The sequence below is a fragment of the Taeniopygia guttata genome, chromosome 2 (genome assembly GCF_048771995.1).
Source record: "Taeniopygia guttata chromosome 2, bTaeGut7.mat, whole genome shotgun sequence".
In the NCBI taxonomy this organism is placed as follows: domain Eukaryota; kingdom Metazoa; phylum Chordata; class Aves; order Passeriformes; family Estrildidae; genus Taeniopygia; species Taeniopygia guttata.
The window spans coordinates 2,317,596-2,340,138 of record NC_133026.1 but is presented as its reverse complement, the minus strand read 5'-3'; the positions used below and the strand labels follow the sequence as shown (position 1 = coordinate 2,340,138).

The 22,543-nt window shown below is 47.6% G+C and overlaps 1 protein-coding gene across 2 annotated transcripts in view; it reads right to left on the bottom strand.

The window, feature by feature from the left end:
- Positions 1 to 521: 521 nt before the first annotated feature.
- The window catches only part of WNT3A (Wnt family member 3A), a 102,507-nt gene continuing 80,485 nt past the window's right edge, over positions 522 to 22,543 (bottom strand). For both annotated transcript variants that reach the window (XM_072925243.1, XM_072925244.1), the window contains exons 3-4: positions 11,559 to 11,824; positions 522 to 8,822 (exon numbers count right to left, since the gene is read on the bottom strand). In XM_072925243.1, the coding sequence (XP_072781344.1) occupies positions 8,343 to 8,822; positions 11,559 to 11,824 (746 nt within the window). In that variant the 3' untranslated portion in view covers positions 522 to 8,342. The remainder of the gene's footprint in view (positions 8,823 to 11,558; positions 11,825 to 22,543) is intronic.

Sequence of the window (22,543 nt, the reverse complement as noted above, 5' to 3'; positions counted from 1 at the left end):
CCAGCTCAGCTCTGTGGTTTAAATAATTGGGATAAAACTCTGGATGTGTTTAAATCCCTCTGTCAGGTATAAAGACGTCACCAAGCTTGGTTTTAGAGGAAGTTCAAGGCTCCCAACGTAAAGTAATAACAGAGGAAGGAATGATTGGAATTGTCAAAACAAACACAAAATTTCTTACGGCCTTCCAAAGACATTGTGAAAACTCATCCCTTTGCCATGTTGGGTTTTTACTGCTCTGGAGGAAGAAACTGGGTCCCTGTCCTGGTGATGCTCAAGCTGAGAAATGGACTCGTGGCAGTTTAAGGGGATTTTTTTATTATTCATATTTGGGGTGTCACCTCCCACAGAAACTGTGCATGGGTTAAGTGGTGACAGCACAGTGACATCTCTTCTTCAAGCACACAACTCCTGTCCTAAAAGAGGAAGGCATATTTATTTCTTATTTCTCCCCAGCTGAATTTCAGCCTGTGATATGAAATTCCATCCAGTCAAAACAGTGGGAAAAACCACCCAAATGCAGGTTAAAATTAATGCGCTTTTTTTTTTTTTTTAATTTTCATTATAAAGTTAACACATCTATCAAACTTAACTGGTAACAAAAAACAGTTACAAACATTGCTAATGTGCTGTCAGTAGAAAATGGGGTAAAAGCAAATGAGGTCACAAGCACAACAGCAGAGCAACAACACTGTCCCGATGAGTTATTTCCGCAAATATATACTCTTACTAATATATACATTTATTCATAAAATAAATAATCATAAAAAAATCATCAGACTTAACAAAATACTGAGAGGAAAAAAAAAAAAAGAAAAAGGTGACAACTCTACTTTGTACAATAGCTTTGGAATTTCAGGTTGTATCATACATGCAATCTGTACACTGGGGTGCTCGGGTGGGGTGAGGGCAGGGTTACAGACAGTGATGGAGCTTTGAAGAAGGCGATGTAATCAGGCAGACAGTCTGTGGGAAGGGAAAGCAACAGCGAAAAAACCCACTCACAAGAAGATACTTGTCCCTGACTGCTGGACAAGCATGTTTTGTACCGTGGGGGAATCCCCTGGGGTGCTACAGGTTTGTGTTTTATGTCTTCCACACTGCTGGTGGGCTTGTCAGAGAGTCCAAAGCTACAGCAGGTCTTGTTCGGGCAGGTTTGGTCCTGGGAGTGACAGAAAGTGATGCCACAAGGGACTGATGGAGTGGGTCCCCACTGGGATGTAGAGGTGAAGGCTGAGCTGCCATCAGCTGGGGACAGGGGCAGTGGGACAACCAGGACTACACCAGAGACTCAGGGGGATTTTATCCATACAGAAATATTTTGGAGTTTTTGGGAGGCTGACTCGGAAAGACTCAGACCTCTTGGGCTTTCCAAGTGGCAGCAGGAGGTGGCAAGTGTTGGGAAGGAGCTCTGACACGATGGTGCCGTCCCTCAAAACCATGGGTGGCACTCAGCTGCTTGCTCAGCCCGTGTCTGTAGCAGGCCTGCCTTCAGGATTTTTTTGGTGGAGTGGAATGAATGGAGAGAAATAAATAAATACTAATAAATAATAAGAAGAAACTCAGAAAAGAAAGGGAAACGGGGAAAGCTTCTCCTCACACTTTCCCCACTTCCATGCAGGGCTGTCCAAGACCTCCCTTGGAGTGCAGAATGTGTAAGAAAAGCCTACAGAGGAGGAGATCACATGGAAAAGACCCTTGTGGCTTCAGGAACTTTCTCTGTCTGGGTGGTGTTCACCTGAGAGCAGGATTTTGCCCGTGGATGACTTGATGGGACCTGTCCATTTCCATTATGTGCTCCTCAACAGGAAGAGCAGAGATGCTCCCCTGGGGTCAAAGCCACGACAAACCGGGCAGTAAAGTGTATTCAAATAATTATTTTTACAGAACAGGTCCACCTTCTGCTCCCCTTGAGACATTTGTACCTGATTATTGTCGGCTTAAGTGAGAATTGAGACCATGACCAGTTTTCCACATTAGAGAATATAAAGAGAGTTTGGAATTTGGAGTGGGATCCTGCTCATGGATGAAGGCACACACACCTGTGGATGTCCACAAGCCTGTGTCTGCATGGCAGTCAGACATCTAAACACCCATCTCTGATGGAGAAGCATCTGCATGGATCTGTCAGATATGCCCTGAGATTCGAGGGAAGCCCACATTCTTCCAGAGTAGCTTTTAGGAGCCAGTGGGGTACCCTGGAGCATCCCAGATGGCTCTAGACACCTATTTCAATAATTTAGTTCAGCCCTAAATGCTAAGTTTAGGCAAATGGAGCCCATAATTTGGCTTGTATGGGGGTTTAAGCACCTAGCACACATGTAGATACCTGCCTTTAAGCATCTCACTTTGTATTCCAAATCCCACTGTAGGTACCACTGCCTGGGAATCAACTCCTGGGTCTCTTTTTCGTGCTTGAGAGAAAATCTCCTCCTCCAAAGTGGAGCTGCACCAAAGACCCCTCTGGAAAATGCAGCAAAGTGGGAGCAGACAGCTTGCCCAAGCCCACCACGACACTGTGAGGGGCAGGAATGAGGACTAAACACCTCTTATTTGAAATGGAGGCCAGAGGAGCCTCCATTTCCCATCCAGCTGAAGAATCTGCACCCCACAGATGTTTATGGAGACCTGAGCTGGGGGTGAGGAGCTGCAGAGCAGGAACTTTGCTGGAGGACACAAGGGAGGGCAGGAAACAGGAGGATGGAAGTTAACCATGAATGAAACAATTCAGCCAGATGCCACCACTGCTTCCAGCGAGAGAGGGGAAATCTAGAAATAAGAGATATTCCCTTAATGAGAAGTCACTACAAAACTAGCCAAGATTTAGCTTGGAGGGAGGTAGAAAATAGGAAACTACAGGTATGAAGAAGAGATGAGGCCTTGTCCTGCCCAGCCCACCTTCTCTCCCACCATCCAGCACTCTGTTACATCTCACCCCAGCGGCTGCTGGAGCTCAGGAATGAATGACAGATCTGAGCAAACATCCCCTGACTCTGCCACTGCCAGCAGGGTGGTCCCTTCCCCTCAGCCCTGGAGCAGGACTCTGGAAGAGCCCGGGGATGTTTCCCTGTGGGAGCCAGGTACCAGCAATGGCTGATACCTGCAGGGCAGTTGGGTTTGGTGCCTTTCATGGTCCTGTTTTCATCTTCCCAAATGGATCTCGTTAAAGCACCAAGGGAAGTCTGGAGTAATTTCCCTAGTGTAGATCCTAGGACTGGATTCACAACTCCTGCAGACTGCTCATGCTGCAACCCTGAATATCCCCAACAACAGCAAACACCAGATTTTCAGCACTGACACCAATCTTTGAAGCTAAAAAAAAAAAAAAAAGTGACCCAAAGCTCAGAGTGTTTCTCCTGTATATTAATTTAAGCATGGGGACACAATAAGAATATGAACACACATGACAAATGCAACATAATCCAGGGATATTTCTGTGGCAATACGTCTGTATGCAATGAAAACACTACAAATATTTGAGATTGAGAGGCAGAAGAATTTTTTTCTGAGGTTTGTTAATACAGAAAATCTGCAATGCTCAGCTTAGATGACAGCACTGCTGACATGGTCAGGGCTGACATGGTCAGTGCTGACTCAGGGATTTCTGTGCCACGTTGCATTTTGTGGTGTCGTTGTCTCTGCAATCCCCTCAAAAACTTAAATCCCAACTGCTTTAATTCTGCACATGAAGCTTCCCATAAGGAGTGGAAGCAGATTTGCAGACTTCAAAAAGCTTTGGAGAAGACTATCAGTGCTGGGCAGTGCCTCTCCATAGTTTCATTTTCTCTGAGAAAGAGAAGCCCCCAAGTTCTAAAATTAAATCAAACCAAGGGGGAAAAAAAAAAACAAACAAAACAAAACAAGAAAACCAAAAAACCAAACCCTAAAAAACCTCAACAAAACAACCAAACTCCTAAACTTTCCATTTCTTTCATAGAAAGAAAAGAGATGAGGCCAAATTCACCCCTCTCAGGTAACGCTACTGTCTTTATTAAGCTGGATGTGGAACTGATGGGGCCCATCCGACCCATCTGTTCAGCTAAAGGAGAGGTTGGATAGCAGCATGTGAGAGGATGGAATTATGGTCCTTTTGGTCCTTTTTTACTTTTATTTTTTACATCTGCTACTTTGCTGGGTGACAACTTGTCCCTTTTCCCCCGTCCTGCCAGACACAGCCCAGGTACAAATAAATCATCTGCCTGAGGACAAACCTCACCAGTGGACCCTGAAGGGAAGGACACCAGGGAGCACGGAGGTGGAGATGGCCAGCTCCCATCTGTGAGAAATGAATGATGATTTCCTTTTGATTATAAACTGCAGCATTACAGCAAGGTGGGGGAGAAGGTCTGACAGGAAACCATGTCCAGAGAAGTGCCCAATTCAATTGCCTACACAAAGACATCTCGGGTAATTTTGGACACCCAGCGGTCTCTGACTGCCCAGGTTTATGATCTGTGTGGGTCTTAGGCCATTGAAACAACATCTGGATCCCAACAGAACATTTTAGGGCAGCTGTAATATGTCACCAGATGTTTATATTATTGAGTGAAATGCCAAGACCCTTCCATAAGTAATGTCCTACTGCTTCCACAGGAGAACCTGAGGCAGAAGGCAGCTCTGGGTGGTATTCAGACCATCTCCTGTACGGAAGGATGGCACCTCACTCATCAATGACTAGATTTTTCTCAGCAGTGCAGTGGAAACCCTGACTCAAGACACCCGGCGGAGGCGGCAGAGAAGGATCTCAGTTTTCCAAAGTCACCTCCCAAATTCACGTGTAGCAGTGCGCAGCAGCCCAAGCCCCCTCTCCAAAACCATGGGGTCAGACACAGGCCCAGCTCCCAGACCCCAGACAGGCTCTTTTTCCCCCTCAGGGCTGGGCAGAGTCAGACCCAGGACTGGAACCCCCCGGGCGTGCTTGGGGTGACGAACAGAATTCACGCAGGAATTTTTCATTGACTTTAGTAGCAGCTGCTCAACCCCTTACATTGTATCATCACAGAGATGATTAATTACATAACAAACCCAAACAAGCACCCACAGGCTTCGTTAAAAACCCCTTGAATGGAGGGGGAGGAGTCCCCAAGCACTGAGTTGGCTCAAGCCTGACCCCAGCTTAGAGGGAGCACAACTTCCAGCCCATCTCAGATGATGATAAGGTTGTAGTTTCACCTCCTTGACTCATGGTGGACTTCACATCATCAGTCTGGACCCATGGAAGAGCTCATTGTCTGCTCTGAGCTCAGCAGTTGAAGTTAGAGATACACCCAGAGGGCACTTAAACAAACATAACTTGGGTACCATCCTAAGTACAATGAATCACCTTCTGGATTTGTTTCTCGCTATTGATCCCAGCAGGAAAGTAGATAAATAGCTTAGACTGGATGAAACAAATCCTGCTGTTGCAGTCCAAATTTGTTCACCTCTAGAGGCAATTGCTCAGCAAATGCCTAGTTTCAATTTTTTCCCCCTGCTTCCCAAAAAGCTTCACCTGCTGGTGATGCTGGGCTTGTTCTGGTGCAAAAGCAGAAATGGTGGATGTGAACATGCTGTGGATGGGCTGGGGCCAGATTCCAGCTCCCACTCATGGAAGCCAAATCCTCCAACCCATTTCTTCACTGGTGTGGTATAAAAGAAGGAGTCTGAAACCACTTGGCTTAACAATCTTAGGGTAAAACCAGTTGTGGGTGTGACCCCGCTGAAGTCAATGGATTGAAGGGGCTGTGGCTTGCAATGATTTGAATTTTCACTGCTGGGTCACCATTTATTGACAGAAGTTCCTGGTAGGACGTGTCTGACATCTCTCACTGTGGCTGCTTGCACTGCATCATATAAGTAAACCAGATGTATCATCCCTTATCCCATCCTCTCCAATTTATCAATGTCTTCCACCCCTTATGTGGCTTTCTGGAGCATTGGCTTTCTTGACAGATTGTGTTTGAATGTTGGTTATAGGCGCAATCTCCCCCTGCAGTGGCTTCCTTCTCTACTTCCCATGATTAAGTTTTCCTTTTCTCCAAGACTGCACTATGAAAATCAGTCATGCATCCATTAATTGATCTTTATTTAAGTTTTCAGGGACCCATTGCCTTCTCCATGTGGTGTGTGGCCATTGTTGGGGTGCAGTGTTCACACGGACAGATATTGCAGATTGAATTTCTCCCCATATTTTTCTTCGCTTCTCTTGATCTCCTCTCTCCTCTCTCCTGCTCTCATTTCATACAGTTTTTTTTTTGTTTTTTTTTTTTTTTTGCAAAGCACGAATAGAAGTGCCTCCATCAATAAGCAAATCTTACTTGTGCCCTTGGGCACAGCCCTGAGCCAAATGGGTGATGCATAAACTGCACCAGCCTAGGAGTAGTCCCAGGAGACGCTGTGACTCAGAGCCAGCCCTCGGAGGCATCATTTCCTCCTGTTTTCTCTCTGATGGAATTAAGCTCTGTTTGTTCCCTTCTTCTTCTGTACTCCCTCCGTTGGTTCCTGGGAAAAGGCTGACACACAGAGAGGAGCACTCTGATTTCTCTACAAAGATTTCCAGGAGTGAACCAGACAACAGCCATGATTACATTGCCATGAAATGGGAGTTAACTCATGCCCTGTTTCCTTTCCTCTGTGCTGAAGAGACAGAAAAAACGCCAATCCATTGTCCTTTCTCCAGGATAGGAACCGAAAAGCAGGGGTAAGGCAAAGAGGACACAGGGCAAGTGCATCTGGAGCTAAAGCAGGCTGCTACTCCTTGCTTGGTTCACCCCTCATTTATCCCAGTATTGACCTAGAATAACCCAAGCTGTGAACACCAAGGTGGTGGGCTGAGTTCATGCCTGATACCCTGAAGGAAGTCCTGATGCCCATGGAGGAGGTGAGACCTGTTTCTGTAAACTGTGATCCTGATCTTCAATTGGAAGCAGAGCAACGTGCGATGATGGGGAGTCAGGGGTGAACAGCAGAGATGGGCCAGCCTTGCAAAGCTGGGATTTGGCTCTGTGTCCAAACTTAGCCAAACTCTGGGCTGGTTCATGCTCTGGGTTTTGTTCATTTTAATCTGTGCCACTTTTACAGGTGGGAATGGTTGTAGGAATTAGCTGTGGAACAAGGTTTGGCTTGAGTGTGAGACTGCTCCAGCTTGTGGGGTGTGGTGGTGACGGTGGGTCAGCTCACCCTCATGTCAATTAATGGGTGACAATGAGTCCTTCAGATCCACGTTCCTGACTGACTTGTGGGGTCAGGCTGCTGCCAAGTGCCTGGGAAGCCTGCATCAGGTGCAGAGAGTGGAAGAACTAAGTGCACTTTCCACTGCTGGTGACAGACCTCCCCAACAAGGTGGGAAGGTTGAACACTTTCCCTTCCCATCCTTTCCCTGGGGTGCTGAGGAGATGGATGTCCTGTGCTCAGGAGTGGATGTCCAGCCCCAGAGACTCACTGCACTGCATGTTTCCAAGGAAGACTCACTGGCTGAGCCATGTCCCAGGCTGGAGAGCTGCAGCAGCATTCCCAGATGTGGGACTGTGTCCTTCTCAATGCACAGAGTCCTCTTCACTTCACAGACAGGACACTGAACTTCTCTGTTCTGTGCACATCACCCGTGTGCCAACAGGGCGTTTACAGGAAGTCATCAGCAGATTTCTCTCTTCCTCACCCTCCTCTTCTCCCTCCTTCCCTTTCTACAGATGTCACGGGATCCTATGTCAAATCTGGCAGAAGCTACTACACTAAAAAGTTCACATCAAGAGCTTGCCCACTCTCCAGCTCTGTTAGATATTTGTAGACATCTCTGGTTCCAAAGCAAAAGCAAAGAAGTAGTCATGTTCTTTACTTAAAAAATCCTTAATTTGTCTGTTTTTATTTCTTTTGCTGCTGTTGCTCATATTACACAGTCTGGCCATTTGGGTTTGCAGGGAGATCTCTCAGAAAGCTCCGTGCTGCTGTTCAGCGCAGCCTCTGCCTGGCTGAGGGAAAAGGAGATGCTTAGGAAGATGCAAGTCTTTCAAAGGACACTTAATCACACGAGTCACTTCAGGCGGGTGGGAGCAGAGCAAATCCATGCTTTTGCTAATGCTGTTCTTTCCAGCTCGGTGTTGTGGGCTGGTGGAAAAAGCTGCTCTCCTTCCGGAGGCATCGGCGTTGGGGCAGAACTTGTGTGACTGCCAGACGTACCTCGGGATAGCCCAGAAGTCATTAGACCTATTCTATCCAACCAGTTTTAGCCTTTTTATTTTTTATTTTTTTGTCCAGTTTTTATTCTTTTAATATCAAAAAAGTAGACTTCTCTCACGTCTGCAACCTCAGAGGAAGTAAGTTCAAAATCCATTTCTCCACTCGGAGCCCGGCCAAAGGTTCTGCCCGCTTTATTTGCACGTGTGGACGTCGTAGACTCGTATGCACTCCTGGCAGCGGACGTAGCAGCACCAGTGGAAGATACAGTGACACTTCTCTTTCCGTTTCTCAGTCCTCGTGTTGTGCCCGCGGCCGCAGCACAAAAGGTCGCAACCGTCAATCCCGTGGGAAGTGACGTTGCAGATTCTGTCGCGGGTCCCAAAGGAGCCGGTCTCAGGGTTGGGCTCGCAAAAGTTTGGTGAGTTCTCGTAGTAAACCAGGTCCTTCTCAGTTGGGGCCTTGAAGAAGTTGTATTTGGGACGGAGGGTCTCCACCCAGCCGCGGGATTCCCGGTGTTTTTCCACCACCATTTCGGACGCGCTGTCGTATTTGTCCTTGAGGTAGTCGCCGATGACCCTGAAGTCCGGCTGGGACCACCAGCAGGTCTTCACTTCGCAGCTGCCCGAGAGCCCGTGGCACTTGCACTTGAGGTGCATGAGCTCAATGATGGACTGCAAAAGAGAAGAAAGGCAAAGGAGAAGGAACACGTTAACCTGCAATCAAAACACTTAGGACATTCTGCCACTTGGCCATGATTTTCCAAGGAATTATGGATGTTTTCATAGATATATTTATACCCTTGTGAACAAAATATCCCCTTATCCCCCACTCAATGCTCTGCTCACTGCTGGGTCTAAGCCAAAAAGCTTCTGTACTTTATGGTTTTCAGTGACTTATTCTGAGTCTCAGCTCAAATTTAAGGATTTACCAATAACTTTGACCAAGAAGATTTATTAAGAAGTCAGAAGTCAAGATTTATTGATTAGACAGAAGTCTTATCGATGTTCACGTGGGAATATTGCAGTGTTGTCACCCCGGAAAAGAATTCAAACATTTCTGGGCAGAGAAGCAAAGAACACACAAAGCTGCTCAAACAATGCCTTCATAAATTAAAATTGCAGCTTTTCTGTTGGAAATAAAAGGAAGATGAAATGTCCTGACTATCTAGAACAGAACTCCATCCTTTACATACATTTTGTTTTTACTTAAGCAAAGAAAGTTAAAGGCTTTCTATGGCTACTTTCAGAAACTGAAAAGGAATTTATTTTTATTTTAAAGCCAGGGTTATGATTTTTCTAAAATCACTTCAAAGGGGAAAAAAAATAAGAGCCCAGCTTTTGATTTGAAAGGCTCAGGCTTCAACACAAAACACTTTCCTGGGATAAATGGGAGTGTGATTCTTGATCCCAGAAGCTTGCTACTTATTTTTACATCTTATAAAATGAGTTTAAATAAATAAAGGTGTTGCCCTCCAGTACTCTGAGGTGGGAGACAACTTTATGTAACAGCTCGATAATCTGCATTTCCAGAGTGATCAGCAAATTTCTGGGTATGTGAACAGGCGAGTGCCAGCCTGAGTGCAGGAGATTTGCCATGAATCAGCACCTTGGTGTTCACCAGGTGCTTCCCTGTGTTATTTACGGAGTATCACCCCCCACAAAGCAGGCTGCAATTAGCGATCAGAGAGAACCGCAGAAGGTTTGGTCCGTATAATCATGCTGAACTTAATCAAAACTCCTGGCGGAGTGGTAGGGTTGGAGTTCCTATGAGAACTAATGTGAAACCTTGCCCATGGCTCAGGTTTAGCTGGGAGCACTCCAGTATTGAGGCCTGGAACAGCTGTCCCATGGGTGGTGGCATGGTGAGGATGGAAAACACCAGTGCGTTCTAAAACACTGGGATTTCAGGTCATGGTGTGACATCTGCTCTCTAACCTCTGACACCTGTAAAATGTCCTGGAAGAACTCAGAGTCAAGGAACAAGACTTAAGGGAAAAAAGACCTCTGCAGGCCTATGATCACAGGAATGTTTGCTCATTTTTTTTCCAAGGATTTTCACTTTAAAACAAATCCCTCCTTTCCACTCTACACAGCTTCTCCCCAGTCCTCTTTTTGCCACTACATATCCCAGTAACTGCCACCAGCACTGCCCCATCCCTGGGGGTACCTGGGATAATTTAGGCCAGAGCTGGAGGAAACCACATTATTGCTTGTGGTCGTCTCCATTGCAGACAATTTTGGTTTCTGGTGGTATTTCCCTTTCAAAAGTTGTATTCCAGCAGCTCTGCTGTGGTGTGAAGTGGGATAATACCACTGGGAATTCACATTATCCACTACAGGAGCTCTCAAGAAACCTCAGCCTGCCTGAGGATGTGTCCCAGCACAGCAACTGTGGTGGCTTTGCTACAGCTCAGTGCACAAATGTCCTCCTGCATATGGGCAAGACCTTCTGCTGAGGGGACAAGACCACATTAACCTGTTATCTCAGAGAAGCTGTGGCATAATCTCTGTTAGAAAGGGCTTTGTGGCTCAGTTCTACAAATTGTTTCCCACAAATTGCAGTCTTCTGGATTTATGTGCTATTCTTGAGATGAAAAAAAACAGGAATATCCCCTTTTTGGGATTATTCCACCTAGGGAAAAGATTAATTGTGTACAAGGCAGATTTTTTGCTTTCTTTTCCCCAACATGTTTTGTTCCAGTATTGTTTGAAGTAAAAACAGCTTCAGGGCATGATCCAAGTTTAATCAGGAGGCACCAGTTACATTGCCTCTAATTTTGTTTAAGTATTTCCTGGGAAACAGAACAGGGTTGAGAAGATGGGTTGTGGGAAAAGCTGTCCTGTTCTTCTCCTCCCTCAAGGCTGCAGAGAAGGGGAATGGACAATTGCACTCAAACTTCAGGTGCCCCACACTCAATGGAAGGGAACAGGCACAAATAGGACATTATTAACTGAGTTAGTAACTCTAATAGTGGAATCACAGAACGTTTTGGGTTGTAAGGGACCTTAACAATCACTCAGTTCCAACCACCCTGGAATGGGCAGGGACAGCTTCTGCTAGTCCTGTCCAACATGGCCTTGGACACTTCCAGGAATGGGGCATCCAGAGCTTCTGGGGGTAAATATCCTCATAAGATGGGATGAAATCCCATCCTACCACTGCCTTGATCCATCCTCTCTATAAAAGAGGTCTGGACAGCTGATTCCAAGGCAGGTGTTTACATCTGTGTGGTGGATTGATGTGGAGCTTCCATAGACCAGTCATGTCAACCCAGAACTACCATAGGACAGGTATTACCATTTGTTGACATAAATTTAGGTCTTTTGAGCCCCCTCAATTCCCTCCCACCATTCATCCTATCAGGTAAGAAACAAACAACAGGAAAGGAGAAACTGAAATGTCCTTACGGTCCTTCCAGCCTCGTTGTTGTGCCTGTTCATGGCCGAGCGTGCGTCGGGCCTGTTCTCCCGCGCGTCGGCGAACTCCCGGGACACCATGCTCCCGAACTCCACGTCCTCGCTGCAGCCCCCCCACTTCCAGCCCTCCCCAGGAGAGCCCTTGTGGCGCGTGTCACACCCGCAGATGGTGGCCGAGCCCTCGGCGCAGGATCTGGTGACGGCGAAAGCCACCCCGGCGGAGGCGATGGCGTGGACGAAGGCCGACTCCCTGGTGGCTGCGAGAGAGAGAAGGCAGTGAGGAGGGGCAGGAGCCAGGGACCTCATTAAATCACAGGAGATGGCCGGACAGAATGCACATCCAACCAATATGATTAATGCAACGTTCTCCGTTTATTCCAGAGAAGATGGCAGTTTTTATACACTTTTATATAGTTTACAGTTTACAAAGGCACTCTGATTGGCAAGCTAACATTGTTTATCTTTGTCTTAAGGTGGCCTAAACCTTACAATATAAACCTATACTACTTCACACCCAGATAGCCCAGTGCTTCCCATCACACCTTAATACAATTTTTAACTGCGGCACAAACTCTTAATTTCTAACTGCGTCACAAACTCTTAATTTCTAACTGTGCCACAAACTCTTAATTTCTAACTGTGTCACAAACTCTTAATTTTTAACTGTGCCACAAACTCTTAATTTCTAACTGTGTCACAAACTCTTAATTTCTAACTGCGTCACAAATTCTTTAATTTCTAACTGCGTCACAGGCTGGAAGGCCTCACAAGGCCCAGATCCGAGGCCTTGACTGGAGTAGCTCAAATCTCATTCCAAACATAAATCGTGACCTGTCTCTCTCAGAAATGCTGCAACAAGGGGCCAGTCAAGGATGGGTTTGGTCAGTCCTGTGAACATCTTCTCTGGAAGGCATGGCAGAAGGCCAGGAAATCCTCCTCTTCCCTGTGGTCTGGCTTGGACCTACTCCAAAGACGTTTTGCTAGGAAAGGAGCTCCTGTGCAGACAGGACCAGGCTTGATTCAAGGCCACTGAGGTCAGCCAAAAAGTTCTGACTGGGGTCATCCTCAGGTCTGGATAGGGCCATGGCACCACAGGCAGAAGTGCGAACCAGAATTTCAGGGGGCACATGGAATATTCTATGTGGTACTGTGCAGTCCATGCACCACAGAGCCTGACCCTGAGCTTCACATCAGAATTTGGGTTATGTTCCCTTGACAAATAAAAAATTCAGGTTTACACTTAACAACAGCCTCATGCTTTACCTGGTGGTGGGACCAGCACCAGGTAAAGCTCCTCTTCCTTGACAGGGAGAGGTGCTGGTGGCTGGAAGGCAGGAAAATGCCAGGATGGTCACATCCTCCATCCTCAGGATATAACCCACTGTCCCCTCCCTCCATCCCTTTTTCCCCGAGGCAGTGCCTCTCACTGGGTGACAGCACTCAAGGTGCACCTTGCACATGCCCCAAGTTTTCCTCCCTTGCCTAATCAAGGTCCCTGCCAAGGGGACTGGAAATGAGCTTTCCTCTATGCCCACTGCCTCGGGGATCAGCCACAAGATGTCATAGCTGAGGACTGAGGAGTTTTAATCTTTGTGCAGAGCTTCCCTCATAGCCTTCAATCCCAGGGAGAGCTGGGCAGGGAAGGGGAGCAGGGAAGGCTTACCTGGATGCCAGCGCTTTTTCCACACTGTGCCAAAATTAAAACCAAACTTTTCAAGCTGCTTTGCAAGTGGGGAATACCCCAAGATATCAATTTTTATTTCCCTTTCTCCTCGCAGTTTTGATTTCTTCACTCATAAGAAATGACCCCGCAGTTCAACACCATACCTCAGAAAACACCACTGCTTTTTGGCTACAGTAAAATGGGATTTTTACCACGAACAGGGCTGTTCTCAAACCCTTGGGGCAACCCTAAGCAGGCACAATGGTTCTGAAAACTCCCTTAACCTCTATTATTCCTCACCCACCTTGTGCTTATAGACCAGGTATCCTAGAAATTGTGTTCTTCCTGACACTTTTCATATTATTCCACTGGGACATTGAAATTTAATGGATCCATAAAGTCATAAGGTCACATTTTCAGTTGATGCAACTTCACCAAATCTTCTACTGAGCTTTGCATCAGCTGACTACTCAAAAACCACTCAAACCTTCCCTGCACCAAATTTTGCTGATCTGAGCTTTCCCTGGGCATTTTGGCTTAATCTTTGCCTTCCAGATGCTTCCAGGCTTTACTAATATGAAGAGAGTTTATTGCACCAAGCCAAAAAGCCAACATGGTTTCGGGGAGCAATCACAACTGCAGAGCAGTCCAGGCTGGATTCTGGGCTTAAGCAAGAACCCAAGCTTTGCTTTGGGAAGGCTACCAAATACAACAATATGCAAATCCCATAAGGTGCGTGAACTTACAGGCTGAAGGGATGAGCAATGTCCTGGAACGTGTTTATTTTCCAGGGCACTTGGGGAGGTTATTAAGTCACTGAGGGCTACAACAACAACAACAAAAAAAAAAAAAAAAAAAAAAAAAAAAGAAAATGCAGGAACCCTCAGGTCGCCAGTGTGATTTTGAAAAGCCCTTGTTCAGCATCTGTCCAGCCTGGAGGATCCCAGCATCCTGCAAATGATGACCATGCAGTTCTTGACTGTGAAAGCTCAGCTTAGAGCATGAACAGGAGAGTCCCGTTCAAACAGGAATGGGGACGCTGCCTCTTGTGCTTGCCTAAGTCCAGGTGGGATCCAGAAACCAAATTTTGAGGGTGGAGTGCTTCATATGAGGTCTCCAAGAACATTTTTGAGCAGCCCTGGTGTCTCTGAAGAATGAAAGGCTCCTCACAAAAGCAGTGAGGTGAGGTGGTGGGGTGGATGCTGTTATAATCTGTAGGGAGGTGGAAGGTGCTGTGTCTGAGAAGGGCTGACACACCTCCCACATCCTCCCAGTGTGCCCAGCTGATCCTGAAACCTTTCCATAAAATCACAGAATGGGTGGGTTGGAAGATCCTTAAAGGTCATGTGGTTCCAGCATTCCCAGTTTTTCTTCTCAGGGCTGCTTCCACTCCATTCTGCACCCAGCCTGTGTTTGGGATTGGGATGGCCTGGCCCTTGTGCAGGACTGTGAAAACTGGATTTGTAAAGGATTCTCAAAACCTGACTGAAAGCTCACTCAGTCTTGTACATCTGTGTGCAGACTCTGAGATAAGGTGCGCTGACTTAGGAGCCCATGGAATAGAGATGGCATTGCTGAGAGACAGACTGAGCTAGAAACAAGCTTCAAACAACAGCCTTGCAATAACACCAGATATTTTGGAGAATCAGAACTGTGAAAGATGCATTCTAGCAAAACCACGTGGGGTAGAATAACAGGTGATTGGTGTTAGAAGTATTAGCAGCATTGTGTGGCAAAAGCTAATAGGCTGGAAAACATTTATAAGGTATTGTAACCAGGAAATAGGGTGGCTTCTGATGGAATGGCATTGGATTTTACATCTCTTCTGAAGTCTCACCCTTCATCGAGACTGAAAATGGAATAAAATCTTCTAAAGCACCTCTCAGTTGCCCTGTCTCTGTAGAGCTGGCGTTTTCCAGCACTTGGCCTTGCTGAGCCCCATGAGGTTTGCACAGACCCACATTCCAGCCTGCCCAGCTCCCTCTGGATGCTTCCCTTCCCTCCAGAATCTGCCTGCACCTCTCAGCCTGGTGGCACCAGCAAACTCCCGAGGGTGCCCTGGATCATCCCACTGCCCATGGCACCAGCAAGCAGTGCCAGCCCCAACCCCAAGGAACACCACTGCACCTCCTAGGGTGCCACCATACAGATAATTCCTGACCCACCAGGTGGTCCATCCATCAAATCCAGCTATCTCCAGTTTAGAGACAAGGATGCTGTGCTTTCCTAAAGCTTCCTTGGTTAGGTCAGCTCTCCTCTCCTGGGAATCACCCTTTGCTCAGGAGAGATCTGATCCAGGCCTTTGGCTTATTGGGAAGGAGCTGTAGGTGCTGAACTGATGTTAGCAAACCTCAGGGAGACTCTCTGTGCCTTGCCAAGCCTGGACCAAAACCAAAATGTCTACAGCCGTAGTGTTTGTGCAGGAAAACTTCTCCTGTGTGGGTATGAGAGGGGTGGCCTCTCCTTGGGAGTCCCCAGCTTGGATTCAGCAGGAGCCATCAGCTCAGAGGCGTTTCCCTGTGCATTCCTCTCAATACGAGAAGGACATGGAGGGGTTGGAGCATGTCCAGGGAAGGGAATGGAGCTGGGAAGGGTCTGGAGCACCAGCAGCAGCTGAGGGAGCTGGGAAGGGGCTCAGCCTGGAGAAAAGGGGGATCAGGGGTGACCTTGTGGCTCTGCACAGCTCCTGACAGGAGGGGACGGCCGGGGGAGTCGGGCTCTGCTCCAGGGAACAGGGACAGGAGGAGAGGGAACGGCCTCAAGTTGTGTCAAGGATTGGATATTAGGGAAATTTTGGATATTTGGGTTGGATATTAGGGAAAATTTCTTCACTGAAAGGGTTGTCAGGCAATGGCACGGCTGCCCAGGGCAGTGGTGGAGTCACCTGGAGGGATTTAAAAGGATTTGTCACTTGGGATACCAATGGACGTGGCAGTGCAGGGTTCATGTTTGGGCTCAGTGACCTTTGCTGGTCTTTTCCAACCTTAAGGATTCTACAATCCGATGATTCTGTCCAGGTGCAGAGCTCAAAGCCCAGGGAGCTTCAGGCAGCACAACCTGGAGCATTCCTGTTTGCCAGGACTCGGCCACAGCCGAACAAGCAGTTCCAGGCAGACAGTTTGGGCTGTAGACACCAAACCCTAAATCTCAGCTCCATCACCTAAACTCCCCACGGTTTTTAGCCCTTGTTGAAAGCCAGGAGGGTATTGATGGGATTTGCCTTAAGAAGCACCAATTACAGCGAACTCTTCTCTTCCCAGAAAGCGCCTTTTACAGCCTGGATAGGACTTGTAATCACTCCCCTGCTTTTGAAATGCAGCCACCACTTAAGAGAGCACAACAGGAAGCAAATCGCCTTGTATCTGATCGTAAGTACCTGGGGAATGCAGGCGGGCAGGGCCAAGGAGCCGAGATCTGGCCCCGGGGCACTGAGGTGAGGAGTTTTGTCTCTTGAGAAAGTCGCAGCCGATCTCTTAATGACTCCACGGAATTAGGGCACTGGGTTTAACATCTCCTAGCCCTAAGTTAAGGCAGCGGGTTCAGCATTGACGCAGATGGAGCAGTGCCATCCCCTGAGTCACGTCCTGCCACCTCCTGAGCCATGGCACTGTCCTGCCTTCACCACCCAAAAACCTCCAAAAAACCTCCAAAAAACCTCCAAAAAACCTCCCCGGCTCCCAGCCGGAGGCGGTGCGGCCGCAGGAATGGAGAAGGAGCGCATGGAGATGGAGATAAGCAGAAGGAAAGCATGCACTTGTAATGGAAATGAGGGGTTATTAAGGTGTCATATAAAAATGCGAGAGATGCAGCGAAGATAGCGGGAAAGCGGCCGTGTATTTGTCGGGTCGCCTCGTCCCCTCTCTGGGTGGTTCTGGTAGCAGGAGGCAGCAGCTGGTGAATGTGGGAATCCAGAGCATCCCTCTGGCTGCCCTGACAGCTCTGGGACCCTGGCAGGGGTCAGAACCCCCCTGGACAGAGCCCCCAGAGACACTGGCTGTGATCTCTGCCCATGGAAAAGAGTTTTCAATCTCACAGGATGAATTACAAGCTCTGAGTGGTTGATATAAGTAATAATTAAGTGTGGCACGGGTGCAAAAGTAAAATTTTAGGATTCTAGATTAGGGGTCCAAAGGGGACAAGATGGAGGAAATTGTGTGTGCCTTGTCCTTTTTCTCCTTCTTCATGCCCTCCATGTTTCACTGTGGTGTTGGCATTTTTCTGTTGGTTTAGGCTGGGGACACACTGTCCAACGTAGGTGACAGATATTGGCACGTTATTGTAAATCCAGCACAGGTAGTTTGTGGTATTTAATGTTTGTACCATCCCACTGAGGGCAGAGCCCCACACGCTGCCCTGCAGGACAGAGCTGCGGCAGGGCAGCAGAACATGTTAGAGATAAACAGAATAAACAACCTTGAAACCAGCACAGACCAATTATGACTTCTTCTTTGGCAGCGGGGCTGACAGACAGAGACTTTCTACAATCTTGGGATCATCAATACCACAGATTCCGACAGGTGAGGGCTTGAAGAGAGCTTCTGGAAAGTCACCTGGCAGGAGGAGGTTAGCAGGGACCAATATCTCACGGGCATGTTGATTTCAGAGCATTTTAAGCACTTTTTTTGGTCACCAAAGCTGTGGTTTTGGCTCGTTTCATTCCTGCCTGCTCCTGAGCTTCCCTGCAGAGCACAGGGACTTGGGTATCTGGTGCTTCTTCACAATTCCCTCTCCATTCTGGGGGACTGAATATCAGCGAAAAAAGTGACTTACAGAGGGCCTTTAAGGTGTCCCTTAAAGCAGAGCTCTCCAAGTCACTGGTCCCTCCTGGAAAGCGTTTCCTAAGAAGACCAGATTGCAATTGGAGAAACTGAATGTCCCCTGAACATCCTGTGCAAAACCTCTCTGACCACTTGTCCCAGCACCAAACCCATCCTGAGATTAAAAACACCTGGCTGAGTAGTTTGATTTTGATAATCCAGAGGCCTGAGGATGAGGTGACCCAAGATTTGCTTTCCTGCTGTGACAGGGCTTTTTTATGTGACTCTGAGCAAATCCTTTAGTGGCTCTGTGCTCCTGCTTCCTTATCTGTACACCCGAGGACAATCCTGCTTATCTCCCCGGGAGCCTGCAATGCTAAATTCCGTGATGTCTTCAGAATTGTAGGCAGAAGGGACTGGAGCCGAGCAGAGGGTTCTCAGACTGTGGGATGAGGAAGGCAAATGAATAACTGCATAAATATCTCATCTGTCCGATACGTGGAAACTCCTTTCGTGTGTTCTGCCCAGACAGTGACTTATTTTCCCTGAATGATTAACCCCAGGTCAGGTAGGTATCCCAGATATGTGGCAAGATGGATTGTGGTGATGCAGCAGGATGAATAGAATGGTTTATTTTGCTCTGAAAAGCCCTTTCTATCACATCTATACTGCAACACTGAGCCCTGCTGTCCCCATTCCTGAAACCCTAAATCTTTCCTTTTGGAAACAGAGTCCTGGGAGTGAAGCAGTGCCATTTTTGGGGGCTGGATAATGTATAAACAACATGGAAAAGAACAGAAATGTCCCAGACAATGAAGAAAGTAATTCCTAGCCATGTCTGCTCTTGAGAAGAGGATCCTGTTCCTGTTCCATGATTGGAATGACATTGGAAACGTATGGCTGTGAGCCCTGAATTTCTGACACCACAGACCTCTGGAGTGCCTTTGGGAGAAACATTTTGCTAAAAATGGAGTGGAGTAAAGGAAATGGTTTATCTGTTTAGCAGGATTGTGGGGAGGAGTGGTGCTGGCTCCTCTGAGCTTCATTTTTCAAAGCTAAAAGTCTACAGAAAGGTACCTCTAGTGCCAGCTCTGTGGGACACCCATGAGGGGTGGAAGGTGCCAAGGCTTTCCAACATGTTCTGATAGGGCAGATTCCCATGGTACACGAGGGAGTGTGAGAAAGGGTTTCAATTCCCTCCTTGGCTCAAGGGGATGTAAACCCACAGCTGTCAGTTAAGATTTGCACAACAGCTGACACTACACTGATTTTGGATTAAAAGGGACAAAACCTGACTAAATAAACTAAATAAAACCTAAGAGCTAAGAAACTGGAAATAAAGCTGGGAACAACCTGGTGTTTCTGGTATTTAGAGCAGCACAACCCAGCCTTTTACACTGGGGGCCCATCCTAGCTCATTTTCCCTGGTTCCTGTGGTCCTTCCTGCAATTTTGGCATCCCGGGCATTGGAAGGTGCTGTCCGATGGAAAAAGGTGGTGAGGAATTTGTGAAGAGCTCTGGAAGCCCAGCTTTTGACTGAGGTGAGTTTGGGTTTTGACTGCAGCAGGAAGATCCCCACCCAGCTGCTGTGCTCTCTCTGAATCCACCCACTCCCCTGGATGTGGGAGCAGAGCCTTGCCATTCCCCTGTGGGGAGGGTCACCCAGAAACTTCTCCATGAAGATAAACCAGAAGGCTTGGAATGAAAGCTCACACTGCACCACCTTGGATGGAAAAGAAGAACCCCAGAAAAGATGAATGCTGAACGAGCCAGTTCAGTAGCTGGTGGCCCCTGGGAGAAGGAGTTTTTTAGGCTCTGACAGCCTTGCAGGCACTGCTGCTTTCTGAGCAGCAGGAGTGAAATCCAAAGGGACTGGTGAGTCAGAGCTCCCAGGATTTGCAAAAGCACATGGAGGCATCACTGCTGGTTTGTACCAACACAAATGGCATTGCCTGCTAGCCCTGAAATCCGCGTGCAGGAGCAGCAGTGCAGCCCAGCCTGTCCCAGATTCCAGCAGAGGATACTCCAGTCCCTCAGCACAGCTGGGCTCTGCTGAACTTGCAGCAGATCCCTGAGCAGCAGATCCCTGAAAGGCAAAAACTGAGAGCTCAGGATGTGGGGATGATGTCCCCCACCTCACGATGCTCTTTGAGGGCTTGGGAGAGAACTGGGGAGAGACTTCTCAGCAGAGCCTGCTAACTAAAATAGGGGCAATGGTTTTAAACTAAAAAAGATGTGGATCCAGACATAAGAAATGAATTTTTTATGATGAGGGTGGTGAAGCACTGGAACAAGTTGTCCAAAGAGGTGGTGGGTGGCCCATCCCTGGAAGAGCCAAGGTGAAATTAGGTGGGGCTTTCAGCAAGCTGATCTATGGTAAAGGTGTCCCTGCTCACTGCAGGGGAGTTGGACTAGATGAACTTTAAAGGTTTCTTCCAACCTAAACCACGCTAAGAAATGAAGGTTCACATTTTCACAGGACGTATTTCTCCCCAGGGAAAGGAGTGAAGAAAAAAAAAATGTTAAAAGCCTTTTTTTTTTTTTTTTTTTTTTTTGAATGATCACCAAGCAGAAAATCATTTGCCAATCAGAACTATTAAATATTGGCACAGCACCAGGGGAAAGCAGAGAACAGGGAACTCCTTGGCACAGGCTGGCTGACAAATCCATCCACAGGCTGTGCCCAAGTGCTGGAGGGGAACAAGCTTCGTTCCCATCGTGGGGGAGGAGGAGGAGGAGGAGGAGGATGATCACAGGGGTGTCATGCCATGGCTGATGGGACCCTGACAGTGCTCAAGGGGAAAACACTGGGAACGTTGGAAACCAAATATTGGCACTGGCAGCCTCGGAGAGAGGTGAGCTTCAGCTTCCCCACATTCCTCTCAACTGTAGCAAGAGAGGCTCATCCCATCTCAGATAAAGTAACTGGAATGGTTTACATAAGTCTGGCTCAGCCTCCAGCTTCCCTCAGCTGCCCTCTGGAGAGGTCCCTGTTTCCAGAGCTCTCATTTCCCTTGACCCATCCTCACCATCTGCAGCACCTCAGACCTGGCACCTCCTCAATTACCCCTTTACTGTCTAAAAGAGGCTTTTTCTCACTTTTCTCACTCTTGCTGTTTGCTTTCCACCCATTGGGATGGAAGCTGTGGCCTTGGATGCACTCAGCACGAGGACTCTAAAAGGAGTCAGGATTCCTGCTGGGAGGGAGACTCATTGCACAGAGCACATTCCCAAACTCTGCAGCGTCAGCAGTGTCCATCCTGCTTGTGTTGGAAAATACTTCCCTCAGTCAAAGCTTCAGGAAGAGATCCCAGGATTCTGAGATCTTTAAAGCTGTTGCTTCTTTCCTTGGTGTCACTCCCAAGCTGAAACCACCAAGCTACGTTTCTCAAGCTACATCAGGGAAGGTTTAGGTTGGATATTAGGAAAAAAATTTTCACCGAAAGAATAACAAAATGCTGGAATTGTCTTCCTAGGGAGGTGGTGGAATCACCATCTCTGGATATGTTTAAAAAAAGACGGACATGGCACTTGGTGCTATAGTCTAGTTGTGGTGTTAGGGCATAGGTTGGACTTGATGATCTTAGAGGTCTCTTCCAACCTCATTTTTCTGTGATTCTGTGAAATGCCCTGACCCTGATTTTCAGCTCAACCGCAGCAGCATTGGCCAGGGAACCCTTGTGGTCACCCTGAGGAGCCTCCAGAGGCTTTGAGAAGACTGGTGACTGCCTCCCCCAGTGGGATTCATGTGCTGCAAAAGGGCCTCCCTGGACACAGGTGACTCCAACACTGTGCCTCAGTTTCCCCATCTGCAAAACAATGGGCAGAAAGCTCATCTTACACTCCCCATCCCGATCTTTGGGCACCATTGCAGCCTGCAGCATTCCACAGGGCAGGGGCAAAGGCAGGAGTGTTCTCTTCACCCAGTGCTGCACGGTGCCTCATTGCCCCACGAGTGATGCTGGTGCTGGGATCACTGTTTGTCCATGGAGCCTTCCAGAAGAGCCTCAGCACCTCGAGCTCCCTCTGGGCTGAGCTGTGGTCACCTCATTGCAACGGGGTGAGACTAGAGGACTTGAAATGTGCCTTGATGTGGGAACTCAAAATGCCCCTCAGACATTTTTGGAGGTTCCAGGCCCTGGTCAGAAGCATTTGAGACCCTGGCAGGCATCTGGAAACAGCTGTGATTTTGGGTTTGAGCCATGGAATGATTTACCAACCTTGCAGGAAGAACAAGAAGTCACAAAAGTTTAGATATTATAGTAGAAGTAGTCACAAAGTAAAAGGAAGAATTTTTGAGTGCTGCACAGGGGGGTTTTGGTTTTGTACATGGGGGTCAGAGGTTTTAAGATGGAGGGATTTGGGCCTGCCCTGTCCTCCCTCTTTCTCCTTCCTCACCTCCATGTTCTTGGTGATGTTGGCACTCACAGATTGGTTTAGAGTAGAAAGGCACCATTTAATATAGGTAATAGGCACTGGGGACAAACTGTACCCATGTAACACGTAATGTACCATATAAAAGATAGAAAAGCACCATTTAATATAGGTAGTAGGTA